This window comes from Centrocercus urophasianus, unplaced genomic scaffold (genome assembly GCF_019232065.1).
Source record: "Centrocercus urophasianus isolate 14NV4802_14NV808 unplaced genomic scaffold, USGS_Curo_1.0 seq_30, whole genome shotgun sequence".
Lineage (NCBI taxonomy): Eukaryota > Metazoa > Chordata > Aves > Galliformes > Phasianidae > Centrocercus > Centrocercus urophasianus.
In genome coordinates this window covers 3,843,693-3,865,882 of record NW_024884867.1, presented here as the reverse complement: position 1 = coordinate 3,865,882, position 22,190 = coordinate 3,843,693, and the positions used below count along the sequence as shown (strand labels likewise).

Below are 22,190 nucleotides of genomic sequence, written 5' to 3'. Positions count from 1 at the left end.
ATTGCATTCTTTATTCAGGTGGAAGACTGAGAGCTAGGGAGTTTCATTTCAGGGCCTGTCTTGGATACAGACTTTTTGGTTTTAACCTTCCCACACCTCAGTCTTCTTACATAATGGGAAAATAAAATCATTTGATTTCTATGTAAAACAATTTAATGCCTTAGAAAAGGGTAGCCATGAATTACTTAGAACATCAAGATCAAAAACATCATAGAAATTAAATTACTGGAAGGTTAATAGCAAGTCATTGCTATTCAAAGAATGATTATATGAACTGATTAAACTTCATTATTTACTATTTTATTCCATCACATTCTTATGTGTAAATTAACTACAAACATGTAGTAAAATGCACTGCTTCGGTATCTCTTTTATCTCCCAAAAATCAGAATTTGAGGATAAATGCAATTAACTTCTTTTATTTAGAAAAATCTTTATTCTTTTGATAAAATGCCCTAGGTTTTTCACTGCTATTGTAAATTGCCTACAGTACTTATAAGGACCTTCTCAACTGAATAATTTTTTTGTAATTGATAAAGTATTTCTTATTCTCTTCAACATTAACTATGCTTTTCGTTTTGCTTTTTTTTCAATCAGCTTTCTTATCTTGAAGCTGTGCTCTAATAAAAGCCAGTATTTTCTTGTCACTCTTTTCACCAGCCTGAAATGGCCACTGTACTATGAAAGCCAGAGGTGAAAGGGGCATACCAGCTCACAGTCCATTAATGGGAAAAGGAAGGCCAGGCTCATTGTAAATCTTTTCCACAATTTTCACAATTAGCTAATAAAAGTGTATCACACTATAGAAAGCAATTTAGAACGGAAACGCTATGGTAGTCCTCTCAATTTTCTTTCCTGTTGCTTCTTAATCTTGATCTATGGCTTCTCTTCTAAAATTGCTACTAACGATCTCCCAAAACCATCTAACAACAACAGGCAGTCATAATTTTTAAAGACATTACATGGGAAGACATCCCTTGAAACTTGCAGAGTTGGTCAAATGTAATTGCTTAAGATTGAAATTTCCTGAATGTTAGTGAATAAATTGAACAAAACATTCTGGAACCAATTAATAAAACTCAGTATTCTTAAATGAATCATAACAGTATTCAATTAAGTAACTGGTATATCATAACACTAAGTAATGAACACACTATAGACAAATGCATTATCATTTGAGTTATTTATTTTTTAAGTGGACAGTTTAAATGTTGATGTTATTAACCATTTTGTTTTAAATTTCTGAGAGCCCTTGGCTGAGATTTCTTGCACTAATCATAGTACGTAGGGGGAACAAAAGTAGAAGGATATTTTCCAGTGTGCATGTGTGTCTGTGTCTCTGTGTACGTATGTGCTTTACAATTATCAAACATATATTTACACACCAACTTTACACTGAAGTCTTTAAGAAGTCTTTTCTATGGCAGGGGAAAGAATCAACTGATCCATCTGCGATTTTCCAGTATAGTCCCACAGAGTTTCTTATGCATTCAAACCTTTGCCGGAATGTTACTCCATCCAGTAGTGTTTCTTTATGAGATGAAACCTGGAGCTGAGGAATGTATCTCTTCAGTTTCCTTGACTTCACTAAACTGTAAATAATTTAAATTATTAAATTGAAATATCAAGACATTTAGTTATTGTTCATATCACTCATCTTTAACCTTCTAATAATACATCACATTTTTTAAAATAATTAAAAACCCAACGAAAAAAGACTTTGGAGGCTATACACTACACAATCGCCATGGCTCCTGTTTCTTGGGAAATCTGTTACAACATTACAGTTCCCAGAATGTATTTGGAGCAGTGGAACAGAATGGTCCATTGGCAACTTTCACATTCAGCAGTCCAGACACTACAACAATAATTTAAAAAACTGCTTTGTGATTTATTTTTTATCTGTATTAAAAAAGAAACACTAAGCTACTTCTTAAATATAGAGTGTTGTTTTTTAGGTTTTTTTGGTTTTTTTTTTGTGAAACACCACAAGATTTGGCAAAAAAAGATGTAAAAGAAGACTGTTTTGATGTATAAAACTCCTTATCCGTAGAAGAAACACTGACCTTAATTTGGCCTATTCATTGATTCATTTTCTGTAGTTTTGCTGCATATTTTGAAGCCTTAAAAAGCAGAAAGGGCTGATAGTCAGTTTGGAAATCACAGAACAGTTGTGCACCAACAATTCCTTTAACAGGCAAGGTGTCCATGAAAGAGTAAAGCAGAAGTGTGTACACAGTATATGCTGTGAGTCATGTGCATACCTGACGCCTGTGTATATAGTTGGGCTGTGTGTACCAGTACAGAGGGCACATGTCCATTCTCTATATCTTTAAGTAATATTTTCCTTAAGCACTCCTTTTCTGCAGCTTTTGATTTGAACTAGTTATTCACCCCAATGCAATCATTCTGCTTCACATCATGCAAATGAGTTCATCTATCACTCACCAGCTTTACATCTTCATGTCAGTAAAATTTTAGGACAATTGGATGATTATTTCTTACATAGAACATGATAACACTCCCACTGTAGGAAATAGAATGAAACAAATGGAATAGAAGTGCAGTGACTGTGGTGAAAACATCTCCACAGAGTTAGGCCTCAATCTCTTTTGTTGATTTTGTTTGAATTTTTTGTGTGGTTTGTTTTTCATCTGGGGGCATTTTTATTTGTTATGTGTGTGTGATTTTTTTGGAGAGGAGACTTTCGCTCTCCATAACATGTATTTGTGAAAAATAATGTAACAGGCTAGTGGGGCATAAGAGGAACTGCATACATACATCAGATTTCCCCTTTTCTCTCCTTGGGCTAAGCGTTGCCCCATTGTTTCCACAAGAAGTGGAAATGGTTAGCCTCTTTTTCAATTACTTCAGCAAAACAGATTAGCCCAAGGATTTTTAGCAAAGGCCAATGTATTTGAGATTGTTCTGAATGATGACATCTGTCACTGCATCAAAGACAAACTGGATGTTACTGGTATCAGTGGCGCAGGTGAAGTGTGAGTAGATCTCCTTGGTCTCCTTGTTGCGATTTAAGTCCTCAAACTGGCGCTGGATGTAGACTGCTGCCTCCTCATAAGTGTTTTGGCCTTTGTATTCAGGAAAGCAGACTGTTAAGGGGATGCGTCGGATTTTTTCTGCCAGCAGATCTTTCTTATTCAAAAAAAGGATGAGGGAAGTGTTGATAAACCAGTTGTTGTTGCAGATGGAATCAAAGAGACGCAAACTTTCTGCCATTCGACTCTGTAGGTGAGAAAATAACAGGGTAGATAGCATTTCAGAAAGCACACAGAATATACTATTATTTCTATTAATGAGCAAAATGTGTTTACAGAAAGAGCATTTCTTCTATTTGGCAACTGTCCATCTTACCTGAGCAAGAAACTTCAGGAACCTTCATTCACTCCTTTTGATAATTTTTTCTACAGTCTGGCTCTTATTACTGTTAATATTTTTTCAAATAACTGACTGTTATGAGGGCAGGTCTAAAACTAAATGTTTGGAAAAAACAGGTTTAAGCTGTGAGGGGAAAAAGAAAAAAGTTGTATAACAGTAAAGGATACATGAGAAAAGGAACCACATTCTACTATGGTGGGACAGCTAGAATCTTGTTCACTTCTAAGTGAACGCTGAATCTGGCCAGATGTGTTGAACATCTTTGTGTGCACTGCCCTAAAAAGGCAGTTCCATGATGACCGATGTAGAGCAACCAACACAGTTACAAGTTTGGAAGTAGCAGTGCAGTGCTGCTATAAACTGAAAGCAGGGATGCCGGTTGGAAGTCCTCCGCCATTTTGTAATTGCTCGGCATGGTTCCCTCAGCGCTCCTGCTGCAGCGGGAGCTGTCCGTGGTGCTCTCACAAGGCTGTTTGTTGGTAGGTTGGCACCAATAGGTGTAAACAGATGCAAAGTTTTGAAAAGTATTCTAGCTGATTAAAATAAAAATCGTTCGAGTACTGTCAAAAGTAAATACAGATCATAGCTTAATCAGGCATTTTTCCTAAAGGTCAATATTTTCCATCGTGTTCTAGTATTTAGTCAGATATTTATCTACATGAAAGATTTCTAAGGTAGGCACTCATTTCTTTTTAAGGAAAAGCTACCACAGTTAAGCAACAAGGTATAATTCCAAACATTTTCAATATCCAGCAATATTTTTTCTGATTAAAACTATGTGCTGTTCAGCTGTGTTCATGTATTGCTGAAAGTAGGAAAAGGCTGAAGAGTTCAGATGACAGTATTGATGGCAGTATGATTTGTGTAGTGTATTAATCACATTTCAAAGACATGCATGGCAGGCCTCTTAGTTTATTATAGCCAGATGACATCTTGATATACCTGAAAATCTTAAACAAGAACGAAATGTCCCCAGTTCTACCATGAAGGCTGACACTCAAAACTGAGCCTTAAAGATGCATGATGAATCCACTTATGGTCTTCCCAAAAATGTGAAGGGAAAAGGAAAAGGGGTAGGGAGATGGGAGCTGGGCTCAGTGGAAAAACAAAAAAAAAAACAAAAAACCAGAACAGAGGCAACAATCTTATTTTACTAACTATGATATTGGAATGCAAGATAACACAATATAATGCAATCTACTTGAAATTGAGCCTAATAAATCAAATAAAATAGGAGAGAGAGAGAGAAAGAGAATTTTCTGAAACAGAGCAAACCTGAAAGCACACAGCTTGGAAGCACCCCCCACTCTCTGCCAGGCAGTGAGCAAGAGCAAAAAGGAAGGGCCAGATCCCGTGACTTCCGTGACAACATGACAAACACATTTCTGGTTTTGTCAATATTGCAAAGCTACATATTACAGGAAAGGGAACTTGGGAGGATTATTGATTACAATCATTAAAAAAATAGAACAAATTACTGTACTTCTCCCAAAGGGGCTAAGAGAATTTTCTATTAACATGGAGGAAAAAGTAATGGTAGAAGAAGTTATATTTCTTCTCTGCAGTGTCTTTTCCAATTCAGGAATCCTGAGGGGGGCAGTTGGCTAGGCATTAGAAAAAAAAATACTGCTGTAATTTCAGAATTACATAGAAGATAGGCAAGATAATGCTCATACCTTTTCCATACAGTCTTGTTGGGGTGTAATTGCAGGCTCTTCTCCAAGCATGAGAACAAGGAATTGGTTGCTTAAGGGGAAAAACATGCTAAAGAACAGATGGCTGCTTCAATTCTTCCAGTAATTTACAAACGTACAAATATCCCTGATCATTCTCTGGAACAGGTGTGCTTTGCAGCCAAGAGTTCCAGAACAGCTAAGAGTTTTCAAAAGGCAAGACCCTGTTATCAAGATAGGAAGTGGTTAGGATAAACACTTGATGAATAGAGATAAACTGGAATGTAGTATTTCTTCACAGCTTCCCTATGAAAGTTTTTTGGTCATAGCTGAGATTTCTGAATGTGAAAATGAAAAATGAAGAGAGAAACTATCACAAATGAGGGAATTAGCTATCATTTGTACTAAATATTTAAGAACTTTCTCTTGCAGTCATTTCTCCTTCATCATTATTTTTAAATGTCTGGCATTTGGGGACCACGGAAACCTTTAGTAAACTAAAGAAAGTTTATCTCAGGTAAACAGAAAATACGCTGGATAAAATTAGTGCAGGAATAGTAATGTTTGTTTTTCAGAAAGGTGGGCAAAATAAAGTCAATAAATCTAGGAAGAACCAGTGGAAGCTGCTTCTATTTTCCTGCTGCAGCTTTTCCTTGTGATTGCAGCTGGCATTTAGCATATGCTGGTAGCTATTTCAGAAAACGTCACAAATCTTTTTCTGTTTGAGATATATTATTTAGAGACTCACACCTTCAGACCTTCTGAAGAAATTAAGTGAAACTAAAATATTTGAAGAATAAGTGGTGTGGTAAAAAGGTAATTGAATCCACCGGATATAACCATGCGAGACATTTAAATTTAGTATCTTAGCCCTCTGAGCCTAAGCAGCAAGTAACTGAACGCTGCACTGACCTACAAGGAGAGAATGAGGGAATTTGTCTTATTTAGACTGGCTAAGAGGCAGCTATGGGTTGATCCAATAAAAACCTTTAATTACTTGAAGCATAGTTACAAAGATGATGAAGATAAATTCTTAACAGCAACATCACATGAAGTATCAAATGGCAGTGAACACTAATTGCAGCTTGGAAGATTCAGATTAGAATTTGGGAGAAAAACATCAGCAGAAGACTCAAAGTGTTATGAAATCTTCATCTGTAGTTGTTTTCTCCCCTCAACTAGATAAAGCTATAGCTGGCCTGATTTACTGTTGGCAATAGTCCAGCTTCATTTGGGATGCGATAATAAATGACCTGCAGAGATCACATCTGGCCAATCTTTAATTCCATGAATTGTAAGAACATATTTATCATTGAAACCATATATGATAAGTAAATTTTCTGTATTCAGTTTTCTGCAGATCTCAAACTTTTCATCCCAAAGGGGAGAATTTAACCACAAGGGTTATTCTTCTGCTGGAAAGAGCTATACTTAGCTGTCACTTCTCTTTTGATGATGTAGGATGAAAAGGAAATAGTCAAAGACTGTAGTTGTGGCCTCTCTGAATACCCATTCTTGACTGCTTTATTTTCTGTCAGGCTCACTTCACCTTAGAGTAGCTCAAAGGTCTGTCACCAAAGCAACCACTTGCCTTAAATGAAGTGAAATAATGCCTCACCTGTATAAGAGAATCACACTATTTTCTCCAGGTATAGTTAGAATGATAGAATACTTTTTTTTTCATTTACAGTTACCATAATGAATGCTACAAGCATACTGGTAAGGAAAACAAAACTTTAAAGATGATTAATAGCAAAGAACTCTATCATAATGACAGTTTCTGAAAAAAAAAACACCAAATACATTTAATAACTTGTACTTGACAGAAAACCTAAAGCATGACCTCCCCACACACTATTTTCCATAGAAAATCTGTTGTAATAACCCCTCAGAACAGAGCTGTAAGTTTACAATCATAGATCATGTTAGAAGTCCACCTTCTACTGGCTGTTCAACAATGTATTTTCCTATCCAAATTAACAGAAAAAAGCCTTTTTTTTTTTAATCAGCAAGTACGAAATGAACTTCCCAGGAACTAGTGACCACCACAAATACACAGAAGTATGCAACATACCATAAAGAGAGAGTGAGATAAAATTATGATACATCGTCTATATTTATTTGATGCTTTCCTAAAAATAATTAAAATTTCAGGGAGAAAAAGAAGTTACTTTAAGAATCATAGAATCACAGAATGGCCTGGGTTGAAAAGGACCACAGTGATCATGTAGTTTCAACCCCTGCTATGTGCAGGGTCAACACCAGACCAGGCTGCCCACATCCAGGCTCCAGGCATTCAATGTTAAGTTATTTTTAAGTTCTTATTCTTAAGTTCTTTTAAGAACTTACAAGAACTTATACGAGAATTTAAAACAAGAAGGATGTAAACTAGAAAACATAAAGGTTGTAAAATTAAATGTTCAAATGTCAAATGCTGAAATAATTATTTTCAATATAATACTATTCACGTAACTCACGTGTTGCATGAACACCTCTTTTTCCTCATGTGCCAGTCAATATTTTCCTTTACTGTCACTACTCATTCCATAGATTTATACTTTACTATAAAATTACTATTTATGAGCTGCTGAAAAGACAGAATTACTAGTTTCTCCTCAAGCTTATAATTACTATATCTGAGTATTTCATTGGCTACATTTGTTTTCCCAGCATGTTGTCAGATTAAGAGGTACCGCTAGCAATGATTTAGAAATAGGAAACTACAAAAGGAGAAATTAGTTAGAAGGGACCCAGTAATTCTAGATACCCAGTTTAGGCACTTAAAACCTCTTTTCTCAGCACATGCTTTTCTTTATTTAACAGAGTTATAAGAGGTTTTTGAAGTTCTCACTGATACCTGCTGTAGCTCTGAGTTATCAGACCTTCTACAAATCAAATCACAAGGTATCAGATTAGGTACCTTAGAGAAAAGGAAGGAAGACTTTAGAATTACCCATGAAAGTGTTTATTTAAAAAACTGATTTGCAACCAAAAAGGACCACAGACATTCAGAGATATCTAGTACAGTTATTCAGTGGGACTCGGCTTCTTTAATCATACAAACGTTCTGTTTTCCTATAATCCTATGCTTCATTCATCTCACGTTTTCCTCCCTTTGAAGCAGATGATAGCATTGTTCCTAGAGTTGACAGTCTTATTTATCATATAAGCCCTCATTAATCACAGAAAATCCACAATATTCATTGAACAGGGCCAGAAAACCTGTGGAAAAATTAACACTGCTGCAGAGCCTGAATCAAAATATACAGAAATAAGAAGTTGAGAATAAGGTTATAACAACACTGTTCTGTCATTTACTCACTCTTATTTTATTTCACCAGATCACTTAAATTTACTCCACCTCATCCTGTATCCATGCTGTTTTACAGTCTAAACGTGTTTCTAACTTCGTTCTTCGAAGTGGAGCCACCATTTCTTTTTCAAACATGTACTTCACAGATGAAAAAACATGCTTGTAAAATTTGGTAACATTAGAGGGTGATCAGGGCTCCCAAATGATCGTCTATACTATTCATATGTCTAAGTGGACACATTCTAGGGAAAATAGGCAGAAGATCTTCAGAGGGAGAGCAGCGGTAATTGGTAAATTCCTGCCTTCTCTACAGGTCAGATTTATGTTATTTGGAGTGCACGTCCTCCCTGAGTAACAAGAAATAAAAAGCTTCTAAGATTTTCCCATTGGAAGTTGAAATCTCTCTCTAGGGAAGAGGAGATGATTTAAACTTGCAGTAGAGGCACATGTTATACTAATGATCACATTTCAACTAAAAAATGTTTTCTCTAATAATAAATGCAATGTTTCTTGAAACGGTAATACTTTAGTTGCTGTCAACAGCCAATATATTAAAACTTTAAACCCAAAGTAAATTTCTTTAAAGTGAAAATCATTTAATAAACATGATGTCTGAGCAGATGCATGGAAATTACATAAACTGCATTTAAAATTTTCCAATTTAAAGTGAGCATTTGTATATCTTTGCATTTCTACATCTATTTATTTGCACGCTTTATGACAAGCTTCCCTTTCCCTTTTCACATTCAAACACTTTCCAGCTTAGTCTCAGCCCATGCATTTAATAAACATTTATATTCTTCTCAGGTGCCACTGTCAGTAGTCCACATCCTGCAGTAGTTTACTCAAGAAATCATTCACACATTATGAAGCACAGTGATTAGTGCTCTGTTTTTCCTTTGAGTATTTCAAATAACAATAAGTATGTTTATTATGTGCGTTGCTTTGAAAGAAATGCCTGCTATTTATTTCCACGGAAAGTACAACCAATAAAAAGAGCACAATACTACTATTTAGTAGAGCAAATTCTCAGCTAGAAAACACTATTCTTTCAACTTAGTCACCACCATTAGCTGTGCATTTTTACCAGTGATGAACAACTGCCTGTGTGCTATGCTCATAAAAACCTGCACCAGCAGAGGTAACTCATTGATCTAATGGTGTCACCACTGAAATAAGCCACCCACTGCCTGGCAGTGTTCACATCCACTATTTGGTCTCCATAAATGTCCACCAGCAACTGTCAGTGAATCTCAATTGGTAATGTTTTTCTACAAGGAGGAATTCAATGCTGCACCTTTGCTTCATGCGCGCTTCCATGACAGATGCCATTTTGTCAGACTGTCCCTCTGCTGCTGTCTGCCATTCCACAATGAAATGTAATGGAATACTGATGGAAAGGATCACCATAATAAAACAGGAGGCATTACTTTCAGAGCTGCCCTCGTATTTTGCGAAGTGTTCATCAAGCTGCACCATGATAGCTTCACCCGCCCAGTTCTCCACGTTAAAAATTTATATCCCCTCTATAACCCCTAACATAAAAAAGTAAGCAGCTGAGCTGGGAATGAAGCACCGTCACCAGTACAGAACAAATCAAATTTTGAAGCATATTAGACATTTGCTATTAGGAATCAATATGATCATCACTAAGTCAATGTACAAACAACCAAGTCATGTATGTTTCTGACCTAAGTTGGTTTTTATTTCAAAATAATTTAAATTTGCACACTAGCCTTTCTGTTAATCACAAAGAGGAAAAAGTGTAGTGCTAGCTTCCCATTTGTCCTTGGAGATTATATTTCTTGTGAACTTAAACCTGATTACAGTGATCTGTGGCATTAATGTAATACTTTTCAATATAAACTAGGGGATCAGTGTACATTGTGGCCTCTCAAAACTGCAATGCTGATGTAATAATAATCTGTTCAGTGCAACTGTAACTACTAACAATGAAATTATGTTGAATCCCAAGCCTGTGACCATGCCTTCCTTTGTAGTGCTGTCCCATGATTATTTGAAACTAGCATTTTTTAAAATGCATATTTGATATAACAATATCAGGTAACCTCAAACTGCACCTGTGTCTGGGAAATCTACCTGTGAATTTTTGCTCTTTTGAAGTTCTGACTGCATATAGATATACATATATATGTGTATCTGAAGCAGTGTAACTTCTTTCTATTAACTCTGCTACGATAAACTGGTATGGTGCATTTATCATGTGTCTTACAAGTATCAAGTTTGGAATTCCTATCAGGCTTTTTCAGGATTATTTTTTTTCTCCAGGTTTTTAAGAGCTTCTGTAGTCAGTTCTGAAACTCCAGTTTAAGTCAGCAATATTCACAGACTTTACAATTGATGTCACTACCTTTTAATCTGTATATTATGACATACATATAATATAATTCTATATATACTGTATAGAATTGAACAAAACCTCTGCTGCCTCCACCTCCATAACCTGTCCATTATCTTTTGCTTCCTTGGACAATTTTAATTTTTGCCATTTTGAGTAGGTGGTAGAATCATCAAAGTAAATTTACTTATCATAGGCAAAAATTGTGTATTTGTAAAGAAGAAAATATTTAAATGCACGACAAAAGATTGGGTTCGGTTTTTCAATGTCAAAGTTCATCCAATATAATTCAAAGCCATAAAGCTAAACATTTTCAAATAACTTGTTAATCCAGAAGAAATTCTTGTTTAGAAAGTAAAGGAAGTATGTTGGGCCATGACTTTTCTAGGTATCACAGAGGAATACATGCTACAGTTCAATTGTATGTGTCTACCTTATGCTACTCAGCCTTAAGAAGCTTCTAGAAAAGTGCCAGCACTCCTTGTAGCCCTTGATTCCAGAGAAATGGTTTACAGGAAGGGTTTCAATCATTCTGTCTCCAAAAATGACAGTGATACAAGAACACCCCTGCATATTTCATTTCCAAAAAACCACTCTTTTTTTCAAATTGTGCCCGGTGGAAGAGCAGTCAGTGAAGTGGACCTGATGGGATGAGCACTGATTTGCATCTTGAGAGGATATACACTTTAGGACGGCAATTTTGCAATCTTTGTTTAGGCAGAACTAAGCTCCAGTACTATCAGTCAGGCTCCCAAAATTGACTTTGTAGAATTTTTCTTTAAGTGAGGGTACTTCTAAAAAAAAAATTGATTTCTTAAAGTGCTCTCTTCACTTATTCACAGTCAGTGTTTCTGCCAATGCACTTTTCTATTTTAAATATTCATGTTTTGAGGAAGAAATTGTATGATTTGAGCACAAAATGGCTTTTGTGTTCTCAGAATTCTCAGAGGGTGACATTTCTTTGATTCGCTGTGGTCTGTCTGTGCTAAATTTTCTCTTGAGCAGAATTGCATTGGTAATGTTTTTGAAAAGCTGCATTGCTGCTTTTTACTCAGGAGTAAACCGAACAAATTCCTTTTAACCTCCATCCAACTTTTATTTCACTAACAGCTCAGAGGGAATTCATTAAAGGATCTCTTTACAACCACCAGGAATCAGTGTGCAGCTGAACTCTAGTCTCAAGCTAGGTTTTTTTTTTTTTTTCAGTAGATGTCATAATCTTTTGCATTAATTGTTAGAGGAGGAAAGAGGGTGTATCTAATAGTTGCTGAAGTGTGCAGCTTATTTTGTGACTATGTAGTACAGAAATGTAACGCTCAGTATTCTACAGTTTCTCCCCTTCCTCTACTAATATATAGAAGGTATAATTACACTCAGGGTACTAATAGCTCCAGTCTTGACTGCAGATTAAAACAGCAAGAGCTGTTTAAGCAAGATAACAGGATGAAGGTGAAAATACAATTTAAGCCTCTAATATTTTTATAAAATGGTATTTTTCAACTTGACTGAGAAAAGACTGAATATTTATTTTTCATTGTATACTACCATTTCTTTCATTCTACAACTTACTACACCATTTTCTCCCTTGGAACTGCAGAGATATACGAGGGCTGCTCTGATTGTAATGCCTCCTATTTTATTGTGTTGGCCCAACACATCAGAGATGCAGTAGAGATTGAACCTTCCCACCAGCATTCCATGACCTTTTGTTGCCATGTGACAGATGGCAGCAGAGGGGCAGTCTGACAACATGGTGTCTGACACCGAAGTGTGTATGAAGCCAAGGTACATAAGTGAATTTCTCCATGCTAAATAAATTTGCCCCCAGTGACATACATTCACACTTGCCAAGTGTTGGTGGAGACCCAACAGTGGATGTCAGCACGTGAGGTGCTAGGTGTGCATTTCACTGGTGGCAATGGTAGGCCAGCTCCCCTGCTGCAGATTTTTTACCAGTGCGGCATGCAGGCTCTTCCTCCTTGCTGGCAAAAAGGCTTAGCTGATGGTGGTGACTATGTTAAAAAACTGTTCTAGCTGAGAATTTGCTCTATCAAATAGTGTGATTGTGCTCATTGCATCTATTTCCATGGAAATAAATAAGAGGCATTACTTGTAGAGCGACCTACATTAACCCAATGATCTACATCTAAACATCCTTAGAAACAAATATATATCCTGTATTTCCATGTCCCATTCAGAAAAGAGTTTTTAAATTTGTCTTTTAATTACTCTTTGTTAGATATTTTCTGCAATTTCTTCTTCTTTTTTTTTTTTTTATTTTTTATTTTCTCTGATATTATACTTCTGTACTTCATTTTCTATCTTTGGACATTAAATCTATCACTTAACTTGGAAATACAGATACACGATGTTTAAATTCTCAGTGCTAAAATCTAGCTGCAATCACAGCTGTTCCTTACCAAGGACACACGAATTTGCTTCAAGATCCTTGTTTTCAAATATGATAAAAATTAATCTTGTATTGCAAGGGCACTGGAAACATTATGTGGAGGCATATTTAATACCAGGCCAGTTACTGAACAACGACAAATTGTAATGCCATAGCATTAGGCCATAGCTCCCTACTATGCTGGACACTGCCATGAAACTCAGAAATTACCCTACTTGTACAGCACTGTTGAATGTCCCTCTGTTGTGCCATCACATACGTTCTTCATGAGATCACACTGTAAATGCACAGTAAACTGATGCAGCAAACTTGTATTTTATTATATCATACTGATATTCTCACTTTGGAGAATATCAGTAAGCAGCACAGGAGAAAGAAAGGAGAAAAAAAAAAAAAGAAGTTTGGAATTGAATTAGAGTTGTTGCCAAGGCTGTGCTAGCATCAAGCTATTGCTAAGCCACGCATGAAGCAGATTGATACAGAGTAAACCTAATAAGATTAAAATCAGGTTTCTGCTATTTTGTACAGTGTGGGGATAACTGTATCATGTAAATAATCATCAAAGCACAGGGGAAAAAAAAAAAATCTTTCTTCCACCCACATAACCAACAGGATTTCTTCATACTTTGCAAATAAACCTGGTGAAGAAACAGATTCTTAAGATTCTTTTAATCATATAAAACATAATTGGAATAAGGAAACATAAGGAGTTATACTGAGCACTACTGAAACTATTCTAATAGAATAAATGGGCATTTCTCTCCTAGGTTAGCTTTTCTAATTTAAAATGTAAGCTCCAGTCCTTCAGTGGTCACTGCATGGAGAACTGTTTTATATCTAGTATAAAGACAATAAAACAAAAAAAATATATGACAAAAAAAGGCAGTATTTAAGCTCACTATCAAATTATATACTACTTGAAGAAGTAGTATTTTAAAGTACACACACAAAAATAAACACTTCAGTACGTCAAAATAACAGCAGGGTCATTTCAAGCAGCAGATACCAAAAATATTGTACTGACTTATGTGCATGAAGTTGCTCCCAAAACACTCTCAAAGCATAAGGCAGATGACCTGTGCATACCACTTATGAACCATCAAAATGTTCATTAGCTTTTATTAATAAAATCAGCATGGCTTTTGACATGTTCATTGGTAAATCTTTCTTTGAATGACATTCAAGGAGAGGGTAATATACAAGTCTGTTAAACCTATTATTTCAGCTCTGCATGCAACAAATATCCTGAGACATTTCCACAATGAAAAAATATTGAAATGAATATCTCCTTCAAGACAATTTCTTTTTATAAGCCATATGCATCTGGAGCTGAGAAAAGCAAGACAGATCAAGATTAAGCCACTGACGCAAGACGAAAGAACAATCAGGAAAGCAGCTGAGATGAGGCTTTTGTGACACAGAGAAGAACATTGTAATACTGAGAAGTTTAAAATCTGCTGTTGCATCATCAGTACAGCTAAGCCATTTTAACAGCACCTTTCTGTGAAGTTTAATACTGAAAATTTATTCAACCCACATCCTTTCATATACAATTCTATATTGTAATACAGCAACTCTGGACTCAGCTCTTTACTGGAAGCATAAAATATAAATACCAACACTGAATCAACAACATCTCACTAACACAAATGTTAAGGGTTTAGATGAGCTGAACTTCATTTATAGTCTGATGAACACAGATGTCTGAATTACATTAATGCTATGTTTAATCTAACATGGTTTGTGTCTCTGTATAGCAACCCAAAGTTAAATCAATGAAGTTGTCAGGCAGAACAGCAGGACACAAAACAACTATTGGGAATAAGATACTTTGAGTAAATTTGTTTGGGGATTTGGAGAGCAGCTCATCCTGGAAGGCGCATTTCTAGATGTCAGACATATTTCACAGCTACTTATAAAAAAGATGGTAATTTATTTACTTAAACTCTAGTGTCATCAGGGATACCACATGCTCTAATTGTCACCTGTGTAGGGAAGATGGCAGATACCTCTTTACATCTTTATTTTAAAGAACAGTGGAGTAATTATATCTCTAAGACCTATTTCCTAGAAAAACTCTTTGGTTTCCAACCTGTATTTTTAGACAACTGCTGAATTTCCCCATTGTTCAGAGGAAGATTGTCTTCATAACAGGGAAACCGTAGAACAAAAAAAAGCATCCATCAAGCAGTTTTGAAATCACTGAATGTTTCATATGCCCCAGAATCTTAAAAGATTTAAGATAAATTTAGTCTACCTAGAAATTGCACTAAAAATGAAGGTTGTGGAAGTTTGTTGTGTACTTTTCCTAAAGTCAATAAGCTATGCATAATGAAACTGTGCAACTGAAAAGGATTGAGAAGAATACAAGAAATAAAAAGAGAGGACAGAGGAAATAATGTGCGCATCACCAAATATAAACACTTGTCCATACAGAAATGAGCACACTCTTTCCTGTGAAACTGTTTTCTCTGCTTTCCAAATGAAATAGTCTTGCATTTATGCTATCTGTTCTCTTTGTAAACATGTTTATAGCTGATAGCTCCAGTGTTTCATCTGAAATTATGCAGCACTTCAATTTCTCCTTCTCTGCAGCCAGAGCTTCCCTATTATATTGTTCCCATACATTGACCTAATGAATATAAAACTATTCCTAAATAAGAAAGTCGAATTTATGAATCAGAAAGTAAAGACTCCCAACACAATATCATCCGAGATCTATGTAGCAATGAAGGAAACCATTGAAAATGTGCTAGATTGAAAATTAGTACTAATACCAATTGCCCATTTCCTCACAGCAAACGATGAACACAAGGAACACAGAAGTACAGAAGTATTAATTTCAAGAATGCAAAGTAAACAATTAAAATCTAGAATCTTTGCTCATATTAAAATCAGTGGTGATAATATTCTCATTCACATTTTTATTTGAAAAATATTGTTATTAAAAAGAAATCAACTTTTACAACGCAATCTGCTGGAATTCTAAAGCATTTCCCTTATTCTCCAGTAAAACAAAGTCCTCAAATATTAAAATACTTACAGTGGTATAAAAAGAATGATTTTCATCATCTAACTGTAGATTTTGCAGTACAATTTACTACACCATTCTTTCTTACACTTTTTCTAATCTATTTGTTCAAATTAAATTATAGAGTTACATTATAGTCTTTCTTGTATTTCCTTTGGACATTTATGAAGTTCAGTATTTCCCACAATTTCTGTTTTACTTATATTTCTACCAAGCACAAGGTTTTCATTCCTTATCTTTCAGTCGCTCTTCTAACATCTTCTCAGATAATGAGTAATTCACTATTCATAAACTTTACAACTTAAAAAAGAGTAGGAAAAAGCAATTGCTAATAATGACTGCAATGAGAAGGCAGGAATAAGAGTAAGAATTAAAGCTAACCATGCTCTACTACGTATCCCTGATTTTTCACACCAGAAAAAAGCATAACTGAAGCTGACTGTGAACCTAAGTTTAGTCACAGATAATTTTAAGATTCTAGTCTATAAGGGAATTCCATTTAGAGAAGAAATTATTCATATCCTATTGGCCTGTTCTCTGACTTACACAGAAGAAAAAGAAAGTGGCAGGTAATGTTAATTCTTTCTTACTTAATGCCTCAAATGTATCATAAAATCTGGTATTCAGTCAAATGCAGATACAGAGATTTGTGATGTCTTTCTTGTAAATACAACAGTGTAACATTCCTATTTTTACTTCCCAAATAGACATTTAACAAATCTTACAGCAAGCCTTAGTGATGTAGGATGACTTCCCCTGCTCTAACAGTTGACATATCAAAATACTCATCTGAGTCATCTACCCTTCAATTTTCTTCTTTGCTTCTGTACACGCGATCCTACTGCGTGTCTTACACAGAGCTGGAACTTACTGGACTCCTCTATGAGAAAAAATAGAAAGAACTGCTATTTCAATTTGAAATTTATCTGACCGATCCTTTGGCTTTATATTCTTATTTTCATTGAATATTTTTTCAGATACTTCAGATACTTATGTACTAATGGGTATTGAGCAATTTATTTTGAACAAACATTTTGAAATGCTTTAAGTCTCAGTCTGGATTTCCGGATAGCAAAAGCGAGCCAGATGCTCTGCAGCAGTCTCCAGGATATTTCAGACACAGCCATGTTTTATTTAGTGCTCTCAGCCTTGGATTACTTTTTTCCACACCTTTAGCCTCTTTACTAACCTCTCACATTTTATAGGATGCAGTTAATATTACTTTCCTTATTCCACATAAGCTGCGGTGAGGCTTTTTTTTTGTGGTTTAGTTTGGCTTAAGATTTCTAATTACTATTTCCATTTGATCTATGAAGAGCAGTAAACGTGCAGAGCAAATTGCTGCTAGATCCACCTTCTGTGTCACTGCCAGAATTCATGCTACTGGATGGACTACACCTGGTAATAAAAGGAGTTATAAAATTTAGCCTACTCTGGTAAGTCCAATGACTTCCCTACTCACCATTATCAACTACTGCGTAATCATTTCTGGCAGTGGAATACCAACTGGCTCTGGCAAACAAGAATAGAAAGAAGTGCTCATTGCCATGTCACAGTTGCAGTGAGAAAGCTCAGTGTGCTGGAAGCACTGCTAGCTTTGGCAGGACACAACTGAAGCAAAACTCATTGTCGACTGATACGACACTTTGCCATGCCATGTTGCCCGGGAAACAGCAAAAGAAGAGAACATAAGGTTTTTGAAATTGAGGGGTTCTGGAAAAGAAAAACTGCTCAGAGCCAGGCTGTCCTGAAGTAAACGTGGTGTACTATGGCATATCATGTCTTTATATAAAATGAGGTTAGTCATAAGCCTTTTCCCCAGAACGCAGAGATGGCATGACAGATTGTTGCTTCTAGAGAGGCTACTTCTGTTACCCAGATTTTATGCTAAATGCTGTTAAACCATTATCAATTATTTGGGGGTTGACTCCCATTTGTAAATCACAATATGACCAATCAGAAAGTAATAAGAAAAAGTACACCTGACTGGACTATGTATTTTGAAAGCAGGTTTTTTCAGTCCATTTGATATTTGATCAAGATCAAATAGTTAAAACATTAGTGACAGTAGTTCTCATGGAATTAATTGGAGGAGTTATTCATCATCTGCTAATTTTGAAGTATAATCATGGGACACTGTCATTGGCTGACAGCTTTGAAATTCCAATCAGCCTATTAATAGCTTTTAAAAAAAACGCAGTTTGATGCTCAAATCTATATCCCAAGAATCATGCTTAAGTCTTGGCAGCACACAGCAAAAAAGCAAAACAAAATAAAACAAAACAAAAAACAACAAAAAAAAAACCACTGTAGCACATGGATTTATACACCATCTCATCCATTTCTTGTTATAAGAGGGCAAAGAACTGTCATCCAGTGACAAAGATCTCTTTAATCCAGTATCTCATAGTTTAAGAACAATAGATGATTTGTGGTGGGATGCAATTAAATTCAGAGGAAATAATTTCCTAATATTTAAATCCAGCTTCTCAAGATCTGAGCTTGCAACTGAACTTTGAAGTCAAAAGCCTTATCATGACCTTTCACAGGCCTTGATATACTTTTCTATTGCTTCTTAAACTTGTGCAGTTTTGTGCCTTGACACATTCAAGCAGCAAGCTCTGCAATGCCACTCTGTACTGTGTAAAATCTCAGATTATTTGTTTTATAAACATTTCTATTGCTCTTCTCACCATAAAATAAAATCAAGCTAGATATTTCTTAAAAGTATTAAATAGAGTTCTACATATAACTCCAGGAGTCTGTGTACCGTGGCACATAAATAACACTCATGCTTCCATATTAAGACCCCAAAAGCACTATGAAAACCAGAGAAGTGTGTGCAGAAAAACAAACCATTCATGATGTACAACACCAACACCTGAGATGACAGTAATACAGAAGTCTACCCAAGGATTTAGTCTTCCAGCAGGAGAACAAGGAAAATTTCTTATTAAAGCATAGTGTAGAAGAATAAATATCATTAAAAATACCACTGAAAATATCAGTAGTAGGTCAGACTGAACAGCAGCTTTTCCATATCATTTAGAAATATATTAAACAGTGTATGCTGCTGAGTGTGTTCTGCTCTTCTGCTGTCCTCCACTGAAGGAATAATCCATCAAACTCCGTTCCTCCCACCTTTAATTGGCTATTTGCTCAGGAAAAACCTTCCCTGTTGTGGCAAGAGAAAGATGCAACAGCCTCATTTCTCTCAGAAAGACTATCAAAAATTCTCTTTTGCAAACTAAAATACATTCAGCATCTGAATTAATTCCCCCCAGAAACTATGTTTTGTTGTTTGTTTTCCCTCACATATTTGTGTTCTCCAAGTTACTAGTTTATCCCAGTTTTTGTCCTATGCATGCAGACTAGTAACAAGAACTGCTCACAAAAACTACTTTAAAGCATGCTTACTACTTGTAAGCATAATACTAAGCATGTTATGTTAGCAGTAATATCTTCATGATGATTATCTGCTATTCACCTTATAATGTGCTGTGGTTTAACCTGCTAAGGCGGCTGAGCACCACACAGCCGTTCAGTCACTCCCCCTAGTGGAATGGGATAGCAAATGGATAGAAAGATAAATCCTGCAGCTTGAGATGAAGTCATTTAAGTAGGATAGAAAAGTAAAAGAAGAATAGCAATAATAACAAAGATGATAACAATAATGACACTAGTATATACAAGATAAACGGTGCAAAATTCAGTTTCTCACCACCCAATGACCAATGCCCAGCCAGTCTCCGAGCCAACTCCCCCAGATTAGTTGTTTAGCATGACCATGGGTATGGGAGATCCCTTTGGCCGCTCTGGGTAAGCTGTCTTGGTTCTGTCCCGTTCCAGCTTTTTGTGCACCTCCAGCTTTCTCACTAGCAAGGCAACTCGAGAAGCAGAAAAGTCCTTGACGCAGTGTAAGCATTACTCTGTACCAACTGAAACATCATTGTGTTTCTGTGTTATTATCACCCTAAATCAGAAACACAGCATTGTATCAGCTATGAGGAAGAAAATTAACTCCATCCCAGCTGAAACCGGGCCATTATGCTTTCCAAAGAATAGTCATTTAGTGTTTAAAGATTTCATACATGATTTTCTTTTCTCTATCATTTAACTTTCTTGTTACTAATCTTGTCAAACCTTGTAGGGTTTTCAATATTCAACTCCATTTCCTATTCTCTTTTCTCACACCAGAACATTTTCTTAGTTAAAGCTTGTCAACTGTTTTACAAGTTCCTTTGTTACCAGCTTCCAAAGTAGATAGTAAGTGAATGAATGTCTTCTCAAAGAGGATCTTGACCTTCCAATCTCATTGAGGAAGGCTGAATTCAGTTCCTTTCCTTCACAAATTGAATCCTTATCAATAAGATGTGATTGAGTTTATACAATCAATTTCTCTGTCCATGAAACAGATACAGATAACAGGTGCTTTCTCCCAGACAGTAGCAATGGCTTTGCTGCAGACTCATTACAATTCTGTAGGTGCTAGACAGATGTCACTTGTTCATACACACTGCTCCAATGGCTAAGTTAACCCTCCTGGTAGAAAGACTTACCCACTTTCTAGATTGATGGGCATTACTGAAATGAGTTTGGGGATTTTGCCTTTCTTATAGTTTGGGGGCTGGTATTGACAGCTGAGTTTCACGTAACTTCTGTCTGTCTATCAAACAATATCCACAGCCCTCCTCCTACAGATGATTCTGAGCTTGAAGCTCACAGGATATTCAGGAGCATGGCATCCTTTATGTTCCGTTATGTCTATAACTACAGCAGAAGCATATAACTGAAAACAAGCCTTCATACATAGTGAAAAGCATTGTAAATTGCATCTTAAGCGATTATTCTTTCACATATTTTCAATACTTTACTGATATTTACATACTTTAGAATATACATGCTTGGACATAAGCCTTGAATACCTCTCTGTAAATGTAAACTTTTATAAGGGAAAATATATATTACTTTCTAAACTGAAAAAAGGTCAAGGCTAAAATCCAATTTACAATGCTAAAAGATTACACATTGAATTCTGAAGCCATCTACGCTTTGCTCCCACACAAAATTCACTCTGAAACATCTTGAAATGGAAAGGTATCACAGAGCAAGAACACCTGCACAGTTTTTGTCAATCTTTTTCTCAGATTCCCAGGGGACTTAGTTTGTTGGAAAGATGTTCCACCTAAATCAATATTTGCCAATATGGATTTTTACCACTGTTAATAAAAGGTGCTAGCAAGGTTACACATGGCCTGTATCACAGTTTCCCCTCAGCCTATTCAAAATTCAAATCATTTGCATATGACATAGGGCCTTCCGAATAAATGATAACTAGATAATTCCTTGATAGTCCCAAAGATTAGTTTTGCACTAGGCTTATTGGAGTCTTTTCTGTTTGTTATTTTGCTCTGCCATCTGCACTTTCATTTGCTATAGTAAAAACTATTTGGCTATAGTAAAACATAAACTCAAAAGTGACTGATTTTTTTTTCATTCATTTGCAATGACTGTAAAAACAGGAATAAAAATTAACTGAGCCTTAATCCACCTGCTAGCAGTTTTAACATCAATATTTAAACTATATATATTTAACTATTGCCATTTTTAGAGAGAGAAGAATAAGTAAATTATATATATGAATCACGTGAATCTCTGACAGGTATCTCATGAATTCAGTCTCCTATGTTCGTATTTTACTCATTGCATTAATCACCTTGTAACAACATCTTTGAGTATAAAAATTATCCAGAGCATGTAGCATGCATGTAACAAAACTAAGTGCACAGGTGGGCATATGAGGAGACCTGCAAGGAAACTGCAACACTTTTTATGATGAGAGACAGGAGGAGTAACATGAGAGTGCAGATCAAGTAGTGCTCTCCAAAACCACATTAGCTTAAAAAGTTTGAGTAAAGATGTGACACCTGGGAGGAGTTTTCTGTTCATATCTAAGCACAGAATTCAATAAGTGTAAAAGCAAAAAGATGATCACTTGAAAATTTAAC

The 22,190-nt window shown here is 35.8% G+C and overlaps 2 protein-coding genes across 2 annotated transcripts in view; one reads left to right on the top strand and one right to left on the bottom strand.

Moving 5' to 3' along the window:
• RSPH14 (radial spoke head 14 homolog) overlaps nt 1-22,190 on the top strand; it is a 69,596-nt gene that overhangs the window by 6,324 nt on the left and 41,082 nt on the right. The window lies entirely within an intron of this gene.
• The window catches only part of GNAZ (G protein subunit alpha z), a 46,686-nt gene continuing 25,700 nt past the window's right edge, over nt 1,205-22,190 (bottom strand). The window contains exon 3 of the mRNA XM_042829249.1: nt 1,205-3,243. Within this exon, the coding sequence (XP_042685183.1) occupies nt 2,899-3,243 (345 nt within the window). The 3' untranslated portion in view covers nt 1,205-2,898. The remainder of the gene's footprint in view (nt 3,244-22,190) is intronic.